The sequence below is a fragment of the Drosophila gunungcola genome, chromosome 3R (genome assembly GCF_025200985.1).
Source record: "Drosophila gunungcola strain Sukarami chromosome 3R, Dgunungcola_SK_2, whole genome shotgun sequence".
Classification (NCBI taxonomy): Eukaryota; Metazoa; Arthropoda; class Insecta; order Diptera; family Drosophilidae; genus Drosophila; species Drosophila gunungcola.
The window spans coordinates 17,689,478-17,710,194 of NC_069139.1; the positions used below are offsets into that span (position 1 = coordinate 17,689,478).

General features: G+C 37.5%; 4 protein-coding genes across 4 annotated transcripts in view; 1 reads left to right on the forward strand and 3 right to left on the reverse strand.

The window, feature by feature from the left end:
• LOC128252111 (uncharacterized) overlaps positions 1-20,717 on the reverse strand; it is a 53,980-nt gene that overhangs the window by 22,216 nt on the left and 11,047 nt on the right. The gene's annotated exons all lie outside the window — the stretch shown is intronic.
• On the forward strand, positions 1,865-3,443 carry LOC128252103 (uncharacterized). The gene is given in 3 exon segments (XM_052979568.1): positions 1,865-2,402; positions 2,954-3,251; positions 3,254-3,443. Coding segments are annotated over 3 exon segments (888 nt in total). The 5' UTR covers positions 1,865-1,967; the 3' UTR covers positions 3,409-3,443.
• LOC128252114 (accessory gland-specific peptide 57Db) lies at positions 19,069-19,280 on the reverse strand. The gene has a single exon (XM_052979581.1). The coding sequence runs from the start codon at positions 19,261-19,263 to the stop codon at positions 19,138-19,140; it is 126 nt and encodes a 41-aa protein (XP_052835541.1). The 5' UTR covers positions 19,264-19,280; the 3' UTR covers positions 19,069-19,137.
• Positions 19,925-20,318, reverse strand: LOC128252113 (accessory gland-specific peptide 57Da). The gene has a single exon (XM_052979580.1). The coding sequence runs from the start codon at positions 20,278-20,280 to the stop codon at positions 20,023-20,025; it is 258 nt and encodes an 85-aa protein (XP_052835540.1). The 5' UTR covers positions 20,281-20,318; the 3' UTR covers positions 19,925-20,022.

Genomic DNA, 20,717 nt, shown 5'->3' on the forward strand with positions numbered 1-20,717 from the left:
GGGGTACAAGTTTCGGTTTCAGCTCAATCATGTCAAAATGTCAACTTTCTTAATTGAGAGTACACAAAACAACGAGAACCGAATCGAGACCTTAACTGCAATGTGCATCCGCATGGACTAGAAACAAAAACCCAAGCAGATTCCAATTTCAGATCTGACATCAATAAGCACTTACAGTGGCATAAATATTATATATATACTCGAAGAGCTGGCAAATATATGTGTCTATATGCGGTGCAAACACCAGAACGACATCGGCACTTCGCCACCTCGCCACATAGACGTTTTGGTTTTCAGTTGGCAGAATTCACAGGACATGTTCGATGGACGACTGGCTGCAGAGGAAATTGAATTTGTGGGCAGGACCTCCCTCCGGTGGGCAATCGGATGGTCTAGGGGGCACTGCAATATCGGGGCAGGATATTTGAGTGGCAAGCAAATCAGAAATAAGAAATAAGAAAGAAATCACATTGGATCCAAGAGTTTTCTTTCAGTTTGATCTATGCGTTTTTTTTCCCGAAGACCAGACGTTCAGAAAACAAATGAGTTTGTTTTCATTCATTTCTCCAGCCCCGTTTGCATCATATTCCATAAAGTTCCTCACTAAATCTAGGCATTCCGTTTTTCAACAGAGCATTTTATCTTCGTTTTGGCTGATTCATTCTATACACTTAGGGACAAGTAAGTGGATTTGTATGATATAAGGTAGTTGAAAATATATTTAAAATTTTTGCGATTGTGTATTAATACATGAGCTCAAAATAAATTTGGGTTTAGTTTTTATTAATTTATTTAAAAGAAGCTGTGTTATATGATTAAGTTTAATTTCTAAAGGGTTCTAAGGAATTTAAATTTACTTTGTTTATTTAAAGCATCATTTTTGGTGTCTTTATTTTTCGCAGTGTACGGTAAAGGCAGGCATTCTGCTGGCAAAATGTTCATGCACATCGATTTCTTCTAGAAGACTCTTTTTTTGCGGTTTTCCGCCCACATTCCGCACCCAGAGTGTCATTTTTGGGTGGGGATAGTATGTGAAGAGCTGTGCAATGGGGGGGGATTGGTATGGAACACACTTCCGCTCAGGCACTTGAATACGCAAAAAGTCGAATGCAAGTGACGAGGTCCATGAACGAGGACGAGTGTGCCCCGGTCGAAATACAGACTTTTACGTCTGGTGAGGCACCCACCCACACTCTGGTCAAATTGCGACTGTGGTCCTGGCCACATATACACACAGTTTAAACTGTTTAAGTTATCTGTTATCTCTAATTGAGAGAGAAATGTGCGTGCGGGTTGGGGGTGCTTAAATTTTAAGTTGTTGATTTTATTACGCATACGCCTAGTGGCTGCGGCCAAGGCCCCTTTCTGGCCATAACAAACTTACCCGCTTAATGGCGGAGCTTTCTCGGGCCCTCAATCAAACGGGTGGAAAAGCCGAGGCTTTCGTCATGGGAAGCCGGCCAAAAACCCTTTTCGGATTAACAGATCAACGCACAAATGACCCGAGCAATCGTCTTGGGTTGCCCAGCACCACTTTTTCTTTCCCGATTTCCTTTCCTTTTTTTTTTGTGCTGCCATTTCGATAAGGCTGAAAGCTTATCGGGGCTGAAGGACTTTGACGACCCAATTAATTCTTGTTCAACAACAGCAACGCCAACAAAAAAAATTTTGCCACATGCATTGTAAGACTACTTTTCATGTCAAGGAAAAGCTAGGGTAGGAAAAAAAAAACTAAGTGAATAAAGTACAAAAGAAAAATGAGAAACTCTTGAACGTTAAGTTAAATTGCGCGGAAAAGTTATGCGGCCCTGCTGCCAGGAGTTTTTCTAACAAAAAAAACTTTGTTAAACATTTTATTCCACAGAACGCCCAGCACGTTGGCTTAGCGGAACTACTTGAAATGTAAAAATGTTCAAGCCGGAATTGAAAAGGCAAACTTGGCAACAACTTTGAAGGCTTATATAATTATGCGCATTGCATCGCCACGGATCCTGGGCCACATCCTCCTCTACCACCTGCTTCTGCTCCTCATCCCGACCAGCCATTCAGCCAGCTACCAGCGCTCCTCGAACTGCCAGCAGCATCAGTCCAGATCTCAGGAAATGGATCAATCCGAGAATCTCGATATGGGCCTGCGGCGTGGCAACTCCAAGCAGACCGCCTCGAATATTGCCCAAAAGGCTGCCCAGGAGGCCAAAAAGGCGTCAGACACCCAGGCGCCCGCCGCTCTGGCCGCCGCCCGCCAGGTGAAGCACCAGCTGGCCGAGAAGGCCATCGCCGCGGCCAAGGCCGCCGAGGCTGCGTTGGCGGGAAAACAGCAGATCCTCGAGCAGCTGCAGGACGAGGTGCACGAGGCGGAGATTATCGTCCAGGAGGAGGGCTACTCGTTGGTTGGCTCACAGGTGCAGTTTTTCAAAAGCAATTTCCAATCTACCCATGTTTTCTAATCCACTCTTAAGCACTTTGATGAAAAAAGTATTAGTCGATTTAATACCAAACTTAAATATTTTTAACTTTGATTTTCATCTATTTCTGTTTTTAGTTAATTAAAACATAATTATATTAATTCAAATATTTTAGTATTAATTCATTCATTTTAATAAGCATTGGGTTTCATATTATTATATTTAATTAAAATGTGAAATTTTGGATTCAATAGCCAGAAATTTATTTTAAACACTCCATTTTTGTACCAGTGCACCACTAAAAAAAATGATTTTCAACTAATTTAGAAGGTCGAAAATACTTTTGGCTAATTCCTTTTACTGATTGAAAATCCAATTATACAGTTTGTAACAATGCACCTTAAAGAAACAAAATGATTTTTATTCATTTAGAAAAGAGCAAAAAATTGTTATTAGGTTCCTGTTGACAGCTAAAATACCCAAATAACAAAAACTTTAAATATCTTTTGCTTTGTTGTTCAACCACTTTTCAAACACTTTAATTTCAGGCAAATCTCAATGCCGCTGTTGCCACAGCGAAGCAGGCTCAAACGCTGTTGCAGACGCTCCAGAACTCGGTGAAAAACGCCCAGGACGTAGTGGGCAATGCCGAGGCAGCTGCTTCCGGCGCCCAGCAGGAGTTGTGCGAAAAAATGCAACTTGTAGAAACTGCTCGCCAGCGGTCGGAGATGCTAGTTCAGCAGCTGCGTTCTGCCCAACTGGACTACACTAATACGAAGAAGGCCGCTTACAGGGCCGCCTGTGCTGCCTCCGAGGCCAGGCAAAAAGCTGTACGAGATCGAAGATCCTCCGGGGGGAATTTGAAGGAACTTCCGGAGACCAACAGCAAATGGTGGCGGAGCAGGACCATCAGAGACAGGGGGTAGGAGAGGAGCAACCAGTCAAGGGACAGTTGGATGAATGGGAATACAACGAGCAGGGCAAGGCTATATTTTCTAATTGACATCTGTACTGCAATAAAAGTTATTCTGTTTAAATATACAGTCAAATTGTTTTTTTAATACAAAATCTTTGTTAATTTCTTTACGAGAGTTCTTTATTGTTTTTTTATGTTTTGTAAAAAAAAAACCCTTTCGATTTAAAATTGTTTTTATATTTAGTATTGAATGATGAGTCTATTATAAAAATTCGAATTGATGTGCATGAAGAACATTTTAACCAAACGCCCACCAAATCAACGTTTTTTCCATATCTGCTTAAAACAATCCAACAAAACACAACATGTTTAACCGAAAAAGAACCATTCCGAGGAGAAACTTTATTTTAAAGTTCATCAGAGGCATAACCCCTTTTTGCAAATGGAAAGCGATGGAACATTTAAACTTCCTCTGTCAAACGCCTTGGGGACTTTGCTACGCCAATCGAAGCGTTGAGAACCGCAGGACTCCAAAAAGGCAACATGACAGTGCCAAAAAAGGACACCAAACCCAATTGGCTTGTAAAACAATTTGACCAAAGCTATTTTGTTATAACTTTTGAGTTTTTTTGTTTTGGTTGTTTTCTTTTTTTACTGTTCGCATTTTTCTTTTTTTTCGGATGGAGAAAATGACAGTGAAAAAGGGCGTGACACAATGGGGCGCATTACAAAAGTTGGCACCACACGTTTTCAATAATGATTAGTTTCGGGATTCTCGTCGGGGAATTGACAAAGGATGAGCCAAATACATTAAGTTTAAAGTTTTTCCATTTTCTTTTGCCTTAAAAGTTTGCGTACATGAAATGGCAATAAATAAATGTTGGTTGTCAGTGTATTAATTGGGTTATCAGTAGGGATATCCTGAAAGTTTCGCAGGAAACTGAAGGATTCGATCCGTAAAAAGCCCACCGGGGAGCTGTTAAAGTAACGTGTGTGATTTCTGTTATTTGTGGCAACTATTTGGACACAAATTCCCAAAAGAAAACCAGCGATTGGTGCTCGAGACAAAAATTATCAGGCATCAACAAGCAATCAAAGGAAGCTATCGCCAGTTCGGTTTATGATCTGGCCTAATAAAATCTATCTGAGATAGCAAACTAAGCCCAAATAACTACCCAATTTATAGTTTGGCTACGTTTTAAGAGCCCTTGCCATCCTCCGTTGACAGGCAGACAAAAAGGGTTCAATTGAGAGGCAGGTTTTGTCCTTCTTGTCCTAGGATTTTGTGAAGCCCAGACCCATTGTTACACCGAAAAAACAACTACCACTTACATAAAGATTAGGATTAAAAAAGTGGGTCAAGTTTTAATTTCTTTGTAGAACATATTATCATTTTAGGAACTTTTTATTTAATTGGTTGTAAAAAAGTTTTATTCATTTTAATGCCTCCACTTTTTATAATGCCTACTATTTGTCATAGCTTCAATATTATTGTTAATTTCAAATGTTAAATATTTTTTTTATCAATGAGTTTGCTCAACATTTTTTTCCCGAGCTGTTTCATTTCTTTCTCTGCAGATTGGAGTCAAGGCTTTTAGAGGGCATTAAGCCGCATGTGGCCAAATCATGGCCGGAACAGGACCATTTTCCCCATTCCGGACATTCAACTGCCAGATGCCAGGTCCGACATTCCACGGCAAAGCCATCCAGAATCCAGAATATTTGCTGACACTTTAATGCCAAAGCAATCTGGCAAGTGTTGATCGCTCGAACAACTAAATAAACTACTACTAAAAGTCAGGCCCAGACCCCAATGTCAGTCAACAGTATCAGCATAAACCACAATGCCACGCCCTCTTACACATCCTCCCCCTCTTTCTCGCCAACCAAATCCAAATCCGAATGCCTACCCCACAGACACGCCTCGAACTCAACCGAAATGTATTCATTTCAGCACTCGAACTCACCAAATTCAGATGGTGCCAGTTTCTGTTATCCGGGGTCCGGTTTCCAATTTGCGTTCTTGCGTATTTCGGGGAAACAAATCAAAACAAATGAAATGAAATCAATTCAATGAAGCATATCAAATTTCATGCGTATTCCGTCGCTTTTCCCAGCTTTTTTTTTATGCCTCTGTTGCTGGACAATAAAAATTTTCGGCCCCGAATCGCAACCGAAATCGAGTAAAATCAAATCTGCTTCTGTTTTCCCGAAAAGTTGCGGGAAATATTGTATTTATGGTTGAGTTCGGGGTGTGGAAAATAGGCGTTAGGTGTGTGTGTTGGCCATGCAAGGCCATAAAAATCTCTACCAAGAACATCATTTGTGAAGTTCCCTCCATTCCTACAGCTTTCCCGATTGTATGAGACTGGCATGCAAATGAAAATCGACAATGGCATACATTTTTGGGTCTTAAATTGACTTTTGAACAAATACAAATGTTGCAAACTCCTAGCAGGTAAGCTGTCAAAAAAAAAAAAAAACTTAGGCTAGTCAAAGAGTCAATTTATTCCGCCGATATCAGCGCATATCATTTACATATTCACCTGGAGGCGCGCACCACCACAGCTGTGAAAATTCTCCATGGTCCCATCCGGGGAAATTGTTTCACATTTACTATTCGCTTTAATGGCAAAGAAGCTGCTGATATTTGCGCATTAATTTCATATCATTAAACATTTGCCCGGGTATTATTATTTACCAAACTGCTAGCGGAGGTGGAGCAGTGTGGCAGTGTGGGAGCCCCCAGTTAATTGGAAATGTATTCAGGTGGGGTGGTGTTTGGTGGCATCATGGGCTAAGTGTACCCGGTTACGTATTGAAATTTATGCGAATGGCGAACACTGAATGGCGCAATGTGTTTGTTTAGTTTAATGACGGTTATTATATTTCCACTGATAAACTGCTGCCGATGATGGCAATGTTGTTCTGTTGAAAGCTATTAGCTTGATTAAAGGTTATGAATATGTTGATTAATTGTTTGCTATCTGATTGATCTCTGCCGCAACATAACAATGCTTGGTAAATTGCAATTCATTTGTTTAAACATAGTTTGAAGCGCTTTACTCCCTTATTTTCTCCATAAATAATTAAAACCGGCTGAAAAGATTATTTATCTACATTGCTTTGATGCATAAATGGATGTTTAATTACCTAGAAAATGCATTAAACCGCCAGCATTTGGTATAAATCTAAACTTTATTTTAATATCAATACGTTTATTTTTTGATTACCTAACTATAAATTTCAAAAAAAGAATAGTTTTTACATATTTCATCTGGAAGTTATTCAAGACGATTTATTTTATTCTATTTTCCTATACCTACAAATGTTAAACTATAAATATAAATTTAGTTTCATTGAAGTTAATTTTACTTTATTTTTCTTCCCTTAAGTATATTATTCTTAACACATGTTGCAGAGTTTTTCTGCTCCCTAATAAATTTAAAGGCCCGCTGGTAAGTATAACTCCCATTATGTTTAAAAACTTTCCTTTAGCAAATATTACTTTCTTCTGGGGTTTTATTAAAAATCCTCCAGGAGAGAAAACTTTGACGCTAAGCAAATGCACCCCAGAGGCCATGGTGAACTTTATAAAGAGTGAAATGGGCTAAGGGAAAATATTAATTTTCCGCAAACAGAGACAGCGAAAGGGTGTGCACCTCCGCCCACGAAAAACTATGAAAACTCATTTAACAACTTGCGGAAGGGTGGGGTTGGGAGAGAAAAATAAAGGGACACACCAAGGAAAAACACATCGCCAAATGCAAAACTTGTGTTGACACGACAACTGCCCCGCCCTCAGACCATCCTTAGATCCCTCGCCAGGTGTATGCTGATGTCTCTACGGAAAAGTGGATTACGGAAAATGGAAAGTGGGCTGCACTGAAACATGCACAATTTGTTGCTTTTGCCTGTGCCATTTCACTGACGGAGTGACAAACTTCGCACGTTGCACAAAAGACGACGGCAAAACTTGAGCAGATTACTCAACGCGCCCCAGGATCTCACCCACTTGCAACCCGCGGCTATATCTACATTTTTTTTTTATGGGTAACACAAACCCGGTACTTAGTGAAAAGTGAAAAACCAGTGTTACAATGTTGAGCTTTTAACGGTAAATTGTTGCAAGAGCCAGAGACCAAAAGACTAAACTTTCTTTTCTTTTTCCGAATGAACAACAACAAAGTTGAATGAGTTGAGCGGAGGTCTAAAGGTGAGGGACTGGCTTGGTCTGGGTCTGGGTAAACGAAATGTGTCAAGTAAGTGCAATGCTTCAAGTTGAAATTTATGCAAAGTGCGCCAGTTTAGGGGACAAGTCCTCCAACTGCCAGCTGAAGCCCAACTCCACTCCGAACCTCTGGGCTTTTCCCGCCCACCCAAAGCACTTCAAATGCATTGTAATTTCAATGCAAGCTCGACTGTTGAGGGCGAATTCCAAGCTCTAACTGGAATTATTTGGAAAAGTTTTTCATAAAAAAATTAGGCTAAGAGAATGTCTGTGAGACGAACTCTTAATGCTCTTGAGGTGAGAAATGCTTCTACTTTTTCATCTTATTAAGGACGAGAAATATATAAATTTATGTCTTTTGTAAACTTTACGAAGCTACATTATTTTTCGTTTACAATTTAAAGTTGTTGTAATTTTTTAAGTTTAAAATACAACAAAATCATTAATTAAAGAATGCATTTGTTAGGTTAAAAAAAACAAAAATGCACTTTCAAGTTTAAATTTTAAAAGTAGCATTGAAATGAATATAGCCAGACTAAATCAAAATTTTTTTTCAGCGCCAAACTTTTTAATAAGCGGCGAGTTGTCAACGAATTGCTGCAACAGCACCAGCTGCAGCTGAAGGCCAGCAAATGGCCTAAAGCCGAGCTACTTTCGGACTTAAAGGCACGACTTGGTAGGAGGTGGGTCGAAATTAAACAGACAATGGACACTTTCTGGAAGAAATTTGCCCTGCTGTCAGTTGTGCACAACTTTTGGCCGAGGCCATCGTTTTGGAGCCAAAACCAATGAAATGCCGCACAACTGACACGCTGACCGACAGCCTAAGCGCTTCTCCAGCCTCAGCTTCAATAGCAACTTGGCCAGAATGTCCGCTGCTTTTGCTCCTTGCACGGAACAAAAATGTCACAACTTTTTTGTGTCAAAATGAGGGTTTAGTTTCAAAGTTTTAAGTCGCGCTACTAACAAAAAAAAAGGAAAAAAACAACTTTAAAATTAAAATTAGTAGTTTTAGTAAATAGCTTTAATCTTACAGTTTTTAAATAAATAAATTTATTTCTTTATTGAACGAAATTGTTGTCAAAATATTTATATTATATATATATATATATATATATATATATATATATATATATATATGTTTCACATTTTTTAAGACTATATTATTTATTTCATATTTCATAGTTCCTATTTCATTAGTATTAATAAAGAATGCAACTCATTTAGTATATTAGAGAATATATTTTAAAGGAGACATAAACGAATTACTTCTAAATAGAAAAAATACTATTGTTATTCTGCAAAGTAAATTTTAAATAATAATATTTTACTTAGGAAAAACATATAACATTGTAACCCTGATTAAAGTTTTTTTTCCAGTGTATTCCGGACTCGAGTCCGGCTGAGAATGAATGACATGCAAGACTGTTGTGTGCGTGATCCATTCAGCATGCTCGACGTTTGTTGGACGAAATCGCTGCTGAGTGGTGAAGCCGAAGGAAAAAGGAAACGCTTTCCTAGCACGCAACATTTGTCCCACCGCCGACCAATTCCCGTTGATGAGGATGTGGAGCATGAGCAGGAGCAGGAGGTGAAGGAGACACACCACTTGGTTGGCTGTCTGTCAGTTTAGCGATGTCACTTCAACTTCGGAAGGGGCTGGGGCTGAGGCTGGGGCCAATTGACTGTAAGTAGCCAGGAGCAGGACCTGGCGAACGGGGCAGCATTCGGATGTTGAACCGGCAAAGGACTTAGGACTCGGGCTGCTGCAGCTTGCATGGCATTAGGATTAGAAGTGTTTATGCAAATGCGGACAACTTTGAGTGATTGCACGGCAGCCGCTTAAAAGACAGGAACTTGACTTGACAGACACTCCTTGGCGGAGTGCCAAAGCACCACAAGGTCGAAGGAATGGCAGCCATCTAATGGCATCGAGCCTTTTAAGAACATCTGCGGCTAAATTGATTCGAAATCGTTTGCATAAACGTGGGCTGGATGTTTGGTTAACTCAAATTACCTCCGTGGTCCCACTGATACCATAAATAAACAATGTTGAATTGCCTGTAAATCGTTTACGTACGGAAAAGTAAAGTAAAGAAAATTTATCTTAAATTTAAAACAGTAGTCTTTCTTTAACAAAAAAAAGTTTTTTATAAAAATTCCATAAATAAACAATGAACAATGTTCTACATTTTTCTCCCATTCAACACTCACCCATGGCTTTATTAAAAAAAAATTCAATCAGCACACTTTTTGAACATCACTTTTGGAAAGTCAATATCATGAATATAACTGCAATCAAAATGTCTCATATACTTTTAACTGGTTGAGTTGAATTTATTCTCTCGAATTGTTATTTTTTCCGTACTTACCACACAATAAAATGGACCATTCCGCGCTTTTGTTTGTGGTTATTCAGTTCGGGTTGGAATTGCAATTAATTTCTCACACATTTTTAAGTGATTTTTTTGTGTATTTATCTGCTATGTATTTTTTTGTGTACTTAACCCAGGCAATTCCCACGCCTCGTATTAAGCATGTTAATTCGATGTGCATTTCGAAATATGGTTTTTGCGGGGGAACAAAAAGGGTTTTAAGTGCAGGCCACTTTCGGTGGCATTGTTAAAATTATAAATTAAAGCCACAACAACCGATGCTCCGGAAGAACCTTTCGCAATTTGCACTCTGCCAAAAAAAAACCCATTTAAATCGCAAATCAAAACGAAACCAAATGCTTGACACCGTTCACGATAAATGGCGGTGGCTGGGGAAGATGGCCCAATCTTTTCGCACAAACAACAGATGCAGCAGCCAAACCGCAACAATGGCAAAGTCCTTGGCAAAGTATTTCACTTTCACGCCGCAGCCACAAGAGTCGAGACTCGAGACTCCGAGACCCGGGATCCACTCGTCCAACAGATTTTGAGTAAGTAATTGCTGCAGTTCTCAATTTCCCCGACTGGTTCCCCCCGCCGGAAAATCCTCAGCCCTTTTCCACACACACCCAGGGCGTAATTGTCTGCCGTTTTCTTTCAGTCGAGGAAAGTTTTGCCCTTTGCCTACTGCAACTAGTTTTTTTGCCCCTGCCTTTAAGCAAATCAATTAAGCTGAGCTAGCCACAAATTGAAGAGTGAACTGCCGGAGTGTTACTGTCGTCGATTGAAAAATTTAAATTTCTTATATAACCAACATGGGAGACCTAAGTTTTTAAAACTGAAAAATGAACAAAAACCAAATACAAAACAAAATTGATTGAGTAGATTTCAAAAAGTTATTAAGGTTTCTTTTATTTGAATAAATCATTTTACAAATTAATCCCTCAAGAAATTTAAATTTTTAACCTTTTGTTAGCTATTCACAAAAAAGTGAAATGTGAATGAGATTATCGGTTAGGTAACCAACTTCTTAAATTTTTTTTTTTTTTGCTTTTGTTTATTTTAAATGATTTGCTTAAAAGAATTGTAAAGGAATTTATGCTTTTTTTATTTTCAAATTCATTTAGTAACTAAGCTAAACATGACACAATTTTAATATTGGATATTAAAATTCAAACTCAATTTTGATTATTCCAAAAAAGGGAATTTTCAAAGTATGCTTATTTAATTATTTAAAAAAGCAAAGTCAAATTTTGTGACAAAACCGGAAGGCCATGGAAAATGTTAATTGTATCAATTCAATATTCAATTTGTGCAGCGTCCGTGTGCCAAAGCCAGACCTATGGGCGTGATTAATTCATTGATTGATTCAAATCAAACACAACTCAATTTGTCGGCGATTCGAATTTCTTATCCACATTCCTCAGATGCCCCCGTACGTATATTAACGCCAGTGCAGTGGAAACCTGCAGGCAGGCATTCAGAAAGGCTGCGAGTCGGTCAGTTGGCGACGACAGTTGGCCACTTGGACGCTTGGGCAGTGCAATCATGGCCAGATGATGTCCTCGCAATCGCAGGCGTTGTCGCTGCTGATTAATTTATGCCAATATGCAATTTTCACACCGACGAGCAGGGCCAGTGCAATGACAGCTCAAGCGCATAATTGCATGGGTCTGGGGCTTATTTATGGCACCGTCTGCCGCCAGTCAGCCATTCCCCCAGGGTTAAATTAAGAGCTCAAAGGGGACGGCGGTGGACGGTGGGCAAAAAGGTCAGCCTCATGGAAAATGCCTTTGAGCAGAGGTCACAAATTAAGCTGTCAGCTGGCAAATAACTTTTAATCATTTTATTAAAATGCACAAGTAAATGCTTGCCATTAATTGCTGCGGGCTTCTGGCCGGATAAGCATTATATTCTCGGTTTTTGCCTTTAAGTCGGAATTGAGGTCATCAGCTAAATTTATGCTAAACATGTCAAGGCTTCTTATCCACACTTCAGGTATCGTGTGCATTTTATGTGATTTTGCAACAACTACCTCACTTGCATTTGATGAGGTGGAAAAATAGCAAAAAGCATAGTATACTTTTCAGAGTGTGCTGGCAGCTCTACACTCATCTGCATGAACCTTAACCGGTTTCAGTATAGAATATTAGTATTTGGCCTCTACTTTTTATTAATATTTATTAGTTTGATTTATTATATTAGTTTATTAGTTTTATTTATTATATTATATCACCTAACATTTTTTATATTTACCTATTTTTAAGGGTGTACCAATTAACTATGGTAATTTTTATTTATTTTGGCAAAAAAATAAAATAAACTTTTAAAGATTTTTAAAAATTAAATATTATTTGCTTGCGACTTTTTGAATAATTTAGTTTGTCTACATTAAAAACAAATCATCTGTGTATAAACATAATACCAAACAGAATTCCAGCCAGCCAAGGTTTTTAGAGATCTAAGTTTTTGATTGTTTTCGAAAAAAATTATAACTTAATTTTTTTAACTGAACTAAAAGGTTATATTTGAAGAAGAGAACTTCTAAAAGCACCGAACTGCATTGCATTTCTGGTTGGTGTCCCCCTATCCATTTTCCTCTGGTTTTTTTGCGGCTGTCAAATTGTTCACCCGCCTGTCAACCGCAAGACACAACACAAAAAGAATTGGACAATTTGCTTGGATCTGGATTAGATTGCTTTGGTGTGATCTTTTACTTATGTGAGGGACAGAGTGGGTGGGCAATCAACGTCAGGAGGCCGTCAGTGTTGCTGTGCGGCTGATGGATTGCCAGGGTTGCCTGGCGCGTTTAATAAGCAAAAAACATTTTTGTATCGAAGTCTGGCCGCTTAAAGAGCCGTAAAAATTAGCTTTTGCCATGCCAGTTACTTTTCCTGCGGGCTGTTTTGCCTTTAGCCTTGTGTGCTAGCCTTGACAAATGATGTTTGAAGGCAAAGTTAACTGGGGCGGCGTGTCGCTGGCCGTTTTGTGGCTTCCACTGCGCTCTGGAAAAAGCTAAAATTTATATACAAATTTGAATTATGGCTGTGGGCGGCTTAAGCCTTTTCCTTTTCCATTTTAGCTTTCAACAGAACTCTTTTGCTTTATTTGTATATTTTCCTGTGGGTCACCGCATAATAAATAACTGTGGATGTATTTTTTCCTTTTTGATACAACAGTTTTTCCTTTAATTTATGCAGGTTAAATTTGCACATTTTTTTCAGGACCAAGCCCATGTTTAGGGGCAATTATGGGGCTGTCAAATGTTTATTTCGACAATTGTGGTACAAAGCTTTCTGGCCAAGCTTTGGAGGAAAGGAAAAGGCATCCTCAAAGCTTTTTCCTTCGTCTTTTATCCTTCGCATTTTGTTGTCTTTTCATTAGGACAAAAGGACACTGTCCTTGGCCTGTCGGCTTCCTTAAGTTTGCCTTGCACTTGAATTTTTGCAAGAGTTTTCATGGGCGAGAATGTGTTTTTTGTTTTTTTTGTCCATTTCATGGCTTGGCCATAAATCGTAACTAACGTCTCGGGATAGGAAGGATTCGGCGAGATGGTTTGATGCATATTTATACCACCTAAATGGCTAATGAGCAAAACGTGCCACACATGCAGCCAATTTTTGAGGCATGAATATGCGAAAACACGAAGAAAATACATTAATTAAATTTTCGGTAATGCCCGACGTCGACCAAGAGCAAGCTCAAAAAGACGATGTAACTTTTACAAGCAAAAGGCAGTCGGTAATCAGCAGGGGAAAAGCGGGGAAAACCGAGGGAACTATAAAGAAAATCATGTCGGGCCATGTGTGTCTGAATGCTGATTGAGAATTATGCCAGAGAAACCAACGGGAGCGTACGAATGTGCGAGAAGATTTCCCCTTGCATTATTTATAATAATAAAAACCGAATAATGAAGCTTCATAAAAATTCCAGGGCTCAAGCAACATTGCGGATATTACAAACAAAAGATAATAATATAATGAGCAACAAGCCAAAGGCAAATAATAAAGGCCATCTGCAGAAAAAGCTTCGTAGCTTGGCCCGAGACCACAGCAGGATTCAATTATGTGCGATAAACAGAAGTCATTAAATATTAAAGTGATAATGGAAAAGGAATCGGTGCCCATACAAAAGATGACGATTTCCCGGAAAAATAAACCGGCTTAAAGGAGGCGGGTACGGGTATCAGGAAAAGTAACAAGCAAAAAGCTGGGAGTGAAGATGGACAGAAGTACTGGGGATGGAAAACAAATTAATGACCATCTGACGTCTTTTGAAAACAAGGACGTGAAAAGGGAAACAAGTGAGGGCAAATATTAATTGATGCACAGAATTATAAATTTCACTTCAAAAATATGTTTCCTTTCAATTAAAAAGGTAAAAGGTGGCTTCCATTTTTAAAACCACTTTCCTATTTTTTAAACGTTTTTCATTTATTTCTTTATGACGACTTCTAATTTGACATGTACAAAAGTTAAAAATACAATTGTATTTAATTTTTTTCTGAAAAAAATGACTATTGTCTGATATTGTAATCGATTGTCTCATATGTATATTTCTGAAACGGCAGGCATTTTTCAGGTCTTTTGATTTGTGTACAAGCTTAATTTTATGTCATACTCTATTATTCATGCATAAGAAGGAGACCATACCACAGTGGATTGGGGCTAATTTTACGCTCCTCTTACTCCGCATTATATGATTATTACGTTCCGGTTTTAGGGTTGAGCTTCGCAAGGATATTAATGATTTGTTGGAAAACAAATATACATTCGCTGTGACCTTATTTCCTTGGTAATGCTTTGCATAAACAGTAATGAACAAATCCATTAAATACGGAACTGTTGTCAACAATACACGTTGATTAGAGCCATTAACATATTGGAACGTAATTCGTCACTCCCTACTAACAGGAATTTAATCTGGGATTTTAGCATTGCACATGCAAATCAGTGATGTTGCAGCCGCAAAATAACCTGCACCCTTTACTGATTTCACCAGGGATGTGAAACGAAATTTGAAATCTGTGTTAATAAAATTTGAAGTTAAAAATTTTCATTTTTTTTTTCATTATGATATCGGTTTAATTGAATCTGACTGCGAAGGTCGATACCATTTTATTTTGGATTTTCTAGTTGCTTTTTTACTTGGCTTTGTTACAGTGTTTTTTTTTCCCAGTGGCTGACAACCTTGTCCATTAAAGTCACACAATATATATATATATGTTTTTTATTTATTTATATCTTACCAGCTGTGAGAATCAAACTCCCACTTAACAAAAGCTGAATTAAACCAAAATTTCCACCCATATCATCTAGTGAACCGAAAGGGGAGCAATTGCTGAAATCCACCATATAGCCAGCCTTTTAACAAAGTGTTCGATACATTCGTTACTTTTCATAACAAACGGATTAGTTACACTTATAAAAGTAATAAATATGATATGATAATAACTCTTATGTTTCTCACCAGATTTTTTTTTTTAATGCAATTTTTTTTAAAAACTAGAATTTGATTCCAATGCCCTCGTATTCCTTTTTAATATAGTATTTGCATCACTGATCCAATTGCCAAAAAGTGCGGAGCAAGCGTGACCGGAACTAAGCCGCGAATCTCTAAACCGAAACAAAATTTTAAATGCATGTAATTGATATATAGAAGAGCGTTAGCCAAACAAATTTTGCGTCACTTTTGTGGCTACACCTGTGGTTGTCAGCGGCAGGTGTTTCCCTCGTCCTGTGTGCTGCACTTTCCAGCAAATAAATTATAAATAAAACACATCGACGTCCACACGAAGTGCTGTCATGATTTTCCTGAACCCCACTGAAGCTCTTTGCTTGTGCGGGGTGAACAGGTTAAATATATCCCTTTTTTCGGCGTCCCCTCAACGCTGCGGATGCTTTATTTATGCCATGAATAAATGCAAATTTCCCAACGCCGCAGCAGATTTTGCAACATATGAGAAAGAAAAGCGGATGGGAGCGGGGCAAAACGGAAAAGAGACTCCGTAGCGTGTCCTTTGCATAATAATAACTTGTAAATGTCATGTAGCGTAACCGTGTCCTCTATCAAAAAATAAGAAGAAAAAATGTAGGAAGTGAAGTTCTCCATTTGGGATCGTGTGCCGTATGCGAATTAGCATTTAATATGGGACATAGGGCCAGAAACATTAACATTGCTAATACGCCCCAGTGTCTTCAAAGAGAAATGGCCGGCTTAGAAATTGAAGTGATTGCAGGGCAAAAGTAAACTGCAGCAAATTGAAAGCGAATAAATAAACACCAATGAACGCAAAAAGAAATGTAAACATTTATATTGCTCTCTGTTTGCTTTTCCCATGGAACTGGGCGATTAGTTTAACTTCTCAACCTTTGGCAAATCGTATCGACGCCAGTAATTGACCGGAAACGAGAAAAATTGATTTATTTGCCTTGGCTCAAGGCCGTCAAGGGCTCATTATTGTGATAAAAGCTGGGCACATAATCAATGGCAACTCATTGGTCGACAAGCGATTTCCGTAATTCAAGCAATTTGGAAATTAGGTTTGATCTAATATAAATTAAACGGCTTTTGGGGAGGTTGCGGTAAAAATTTACGCTTGCTTAAAGAAGTATTTTCTTCGGTATTAATAAAACTTTATTAATTATATCCAAATAATTGATTAGAATAAAGTTTTTAAATTATATTAACGAGCATAAAAGTAAACTAAAAAAACAGCTTTATTAAAATTTTGATTATGTTTTGATTGTGTAGATTATTTAATACACAGCCAATTCCAAACATTAATCTTGTTAAAAATTCTTTCATATAAAGCGAAATGTATTTCTCTTAAATGTATTAGTTGACCTCGTCCATGAAATTTTGTCATTTGCTTAGCCAGCAAACGCCTAACAACACAAGCCCAATCAACTATCACTTCCAATTTTGGTTGGCATTAAATCGGAAATAAGGGGAACTTTAATTATTTATGGGACTGAAGGAGTCTGGTCCAGTCAATGGCATAAAACGGCAAATTTGTTGCCCACCAACAACTCACACTCGACAAAATCATTGGGCAATTTTTGCATTGGCAAGCGTTTTTGGCCCAAAGACAGCGTGCCACTTGTGTGCGAAACGTTTGCAACAAAGACAGAAACGAATCTCTGAAAGTGAGGAAGAAGACAGTCATATACGGAGAGCCATTTGAAAACTATTACGCCCAGGAGATTCATTCAAGTAGTACGGCATTTATAACTCAAATGTTGCCCAAGTAACAAAAAGCCTAAAAACTCGAGCGCAGTAGCAGGAGTTCAACGTTGGCGAAGGATTTGCAGCCCGGCAGATAGGGATGAGCAACTGGAAATTGGACAATTGTATTTTATTTGATCCTTTATTATTGTATAGGAGGTTCGAATAATTTTTGACCATTTAATAATGTTTTTGGGTAAATGGCAATAAACAGAATCTAAATATTATATTTTTCACATATCTATGTATATCTATATACTGTATCTAAATAATTAAATTCAAACAGTTTAAAAATATTATTTTATTTGGATAATCAACTTATTAAATGTGCTCTAAGTGCGTTTTTCAAATTCGTATTGAAAGGATGTAGAGTTTAGTTTAGAATCACACTTATTTTTAGAGGAAATTCGTTAAACACGACCATAAAATATGCAAAAAAAAATCTTTCATGTTTATTATCCGTTCTTTTTATCACGATAGTTAACTAAAGTCACAAGATACAGAATCAAAAAAATCCTTTTCATATAAATTTCAAATCGCAATCGAATCTTTGCCATCTCTACCAAAGGGAATAACAAACTATGGCAGGAAGATGAAGAAACTGTGGAAGCATCCGAGGCAATGCTAAAAACGGCAACTCTGAATGGCATTCTCTGTGCTTGCTTTTTATTAGAATGTGTCCATGGAGACGTGGGCGCCAGCCATTGTCTGGCAGCCTTCCCCGCCATGAATCTCTATCGCTCTTTGCACGAGTATATATTGTATAATATTATTGTGCCTGTGCAGTTTGCTATACACTTCTTAGCACGTAGTTATCTATGGCAGCAACTAGAACAACACTGCCACTTGAAACAACAATAAAAAGTTTGTTGAAAACGGAAAAACCTAGATGCTCGTATATGTGTACAACTCCCTATGCCGCCATAAAAATAAAAGAGGTAAACTCCAGAAATAAGATATGGGCGCAAAATCTCTTTATTTAGTGGCAAAAAAACATCAAAGGAAAAACGACAACTAATAGTTCATATTTAAAGCATTCTTGTTTCAAGCAATTAAAAAACATGTACCTTTATAAACGTCTACTTTTCTTGAAGGAATAGTGGTATAAATTTAAAGGAGAGCTCAGAAGAAATAAACATTTTTATTTGCAATTTTGTTTTTATTTATTCTGTTTTTTAAATTGACAAATTTAATTTATCAAGTTTTAAATAAAATATTATGTTAAATATAAATAACGATACAATATCTTTACTGGTATATTATTTATACCAGTTTTAGCCTTTTATTTTAAAACAAAAAGAAAAGTTTTTAGTTTTTTTCTTAGCAATAATTATTAACGCAGTGCAAGAAATTGTGCATGTTCATATCCAGCTCGTTTATTATCCCACTATCTGCCAGAGCCAGAAGGACACTGAAACGTTTGAATGTGAATCGAAACTCAAAGTTAAACCCATTTAAATGGCTAGTTGAATTACCAAAGCGAATCATTAAATCGTCTTAAACCATTACCATTTTTAAACAATTTACTAAACTATGTTACTAAATGTAATGTGTGTAATGTGTTAATCAGAAGGCTAAATATTAATGTTCATATTTAGGTGCAAATTCATAAGAAAGCTTTTATTGTTAATTTTATAAATATAAGGTTATCAAAGCAACAATAAACATAATAAATGAAGAAAGTAACAAAATGTTAATATATTTTTACCAATTGATAGTAAATGAATACTGGCTTTATTTAATGGCCCAAATAAATTTTAAGATATGAGATGTTACAATACAAAATGGGACTATTTCATTAACGGTGGCTTTTTAAATGTAGAAAAAGCGACACCGACTGAAAAAAGAATTATAATGGATAAGGGTGTAAATCTGTCGAGCTTCGATAACTTTGTTTAAATAAAACAGGCATAGTTTCTATGTGCAAACCATTAGGATATCTTTTTATTGATTGCCTAGACTCAAATATTATAAAAATCTTATTTAGCTGGAGACGGTAGCACCACTATTAATGTGGATAACGTTCTTGTTTTCGTTTACCTTGCCTTCTTGTGCTTGGGCCAAGGCAAAAGCAGCCAACAGAAGAACAAATCCAGCGAGGAACTTCATGTCTATCAGTCAAGATTGAAAGTAATACAAGGCTAGGTGATATGACTATTTATAAGACAAATGTTACATAAGTGGCACAAATTCAATTTTCACACAAAATTTACATTAGAGCTTGTCAAAACTAGGAAAAATTAACCGCTGTCATTAGAGTAAAGGTCGACATCCTTTGCTAAAAACAAGAATTTACCTCCAATATTTTCTGGGTTTGAAAAAAAAAACCGATTTAAATTTCAAATTTAACAAACCGAAGACATAGCCCGATAGGGGCGAATTTGAATTTGAATATCTAAAAAATCCTCCAAATATCAAATCAAATAGAGTTACAGGCGGATTGTTAAGGTTAATAGCTTATAAGAATCTAAAATGTTCCATTTTTTAGATATACCAATGTAATTATTTATATTAAATTATGACGTGTATTTATTTCGAAAGCTAAGGACCCTTATGTTATACCTATTTGATAAAAGAAGGTATGCAAAATTTCTTATGCTAAAACTTTCTTATAGAAATTACGACTATTAGAAAATATACAAGGCATATACAAAAATTCCAAAATTTTTTTTGCCTAAACCTTCTGCTGGCAATTATTTATAACCAAAAAGCAATTATAGGCCATTCCGCCAAGCTGTCATTAAATGAACTATTATCACACCATTAGATATAGATTTAGGAAACATTACATCTCAAAACATTTACAATGATAAGGGGAGCTACATTTTTTTATAATAAATAAGCCTGTAAGGTCAAACGACAAACGGTTTATTTGGCTGCGGGGGCGGCATCAGCGGCGGCATCAGCGGCAGGGGCAGCAGAAGCGGCGGGAGCGGCAGAAGCGGCGGGAGCGGCAGGAGCGGCGGGAGCGGCAGGAGCGGCAGGAGCGGCGGAAGCGGCAGGAGTGCCGGCTGGTGGTTTGCCAATGACAATGATATTGTGATTAGTATTCAAGGCCGACGATTTTTGTCCGCTGACCGTGGCTACAACAACCACCAAAGCGACGAAAAGAGCAAGGAACTTCATATCTGCCAGTGGGGAAACTCGAATTGAAAACAATGCGGAAATTCGTGCCCATTTATATAGGTGTAAGCTGACCGCTAAGTGAAATAAATCATCGCATTGGTCATACCTGACATTTTCTGGCGTGTCAACTAAAAAAAATGTTTAAAGGTTAGATCAAGTTTTCCCTTACCTAAAGAAAAACCTTTCTATGAAAGTTTTATACAAGTTTTATCCAACGTAAAGATACATATTTTGTTAAAAGTAAGTTGCTCCTTTTAAAATGGGAGCACAACATTTTTTTATAAAGAATCCTTATGCTGTAAATTTGTAGGTTAACAATGAAAATAACTTTTTAAAGAGACCCAAACTCTCTAAAATTTGCTAAGTTACCAAAAGGGTTCAAATTGTAGGATACATGTTAAAGAGTCTATAAAAATATTTTTGAGCAATAAAATGTG

Excerpts from the sequence above, each read along its gene's own strand:
- LOC128252114 (XM_052979581.1), bottom strand. The coding sequence starts at position 19,263 with ATGAAGTTCCTCGCTGGATTTGTTCTTCTGTTGGCTGCTTTTGCCTTG.
- LOC128252113 (XM_052979580.1), bottom strand. The coding sequence starts at position 20,280 with ATGAAGTTCCTTGCTCTTTTCGTCGCTTTGGTGGTTGTTGTAGCCACG.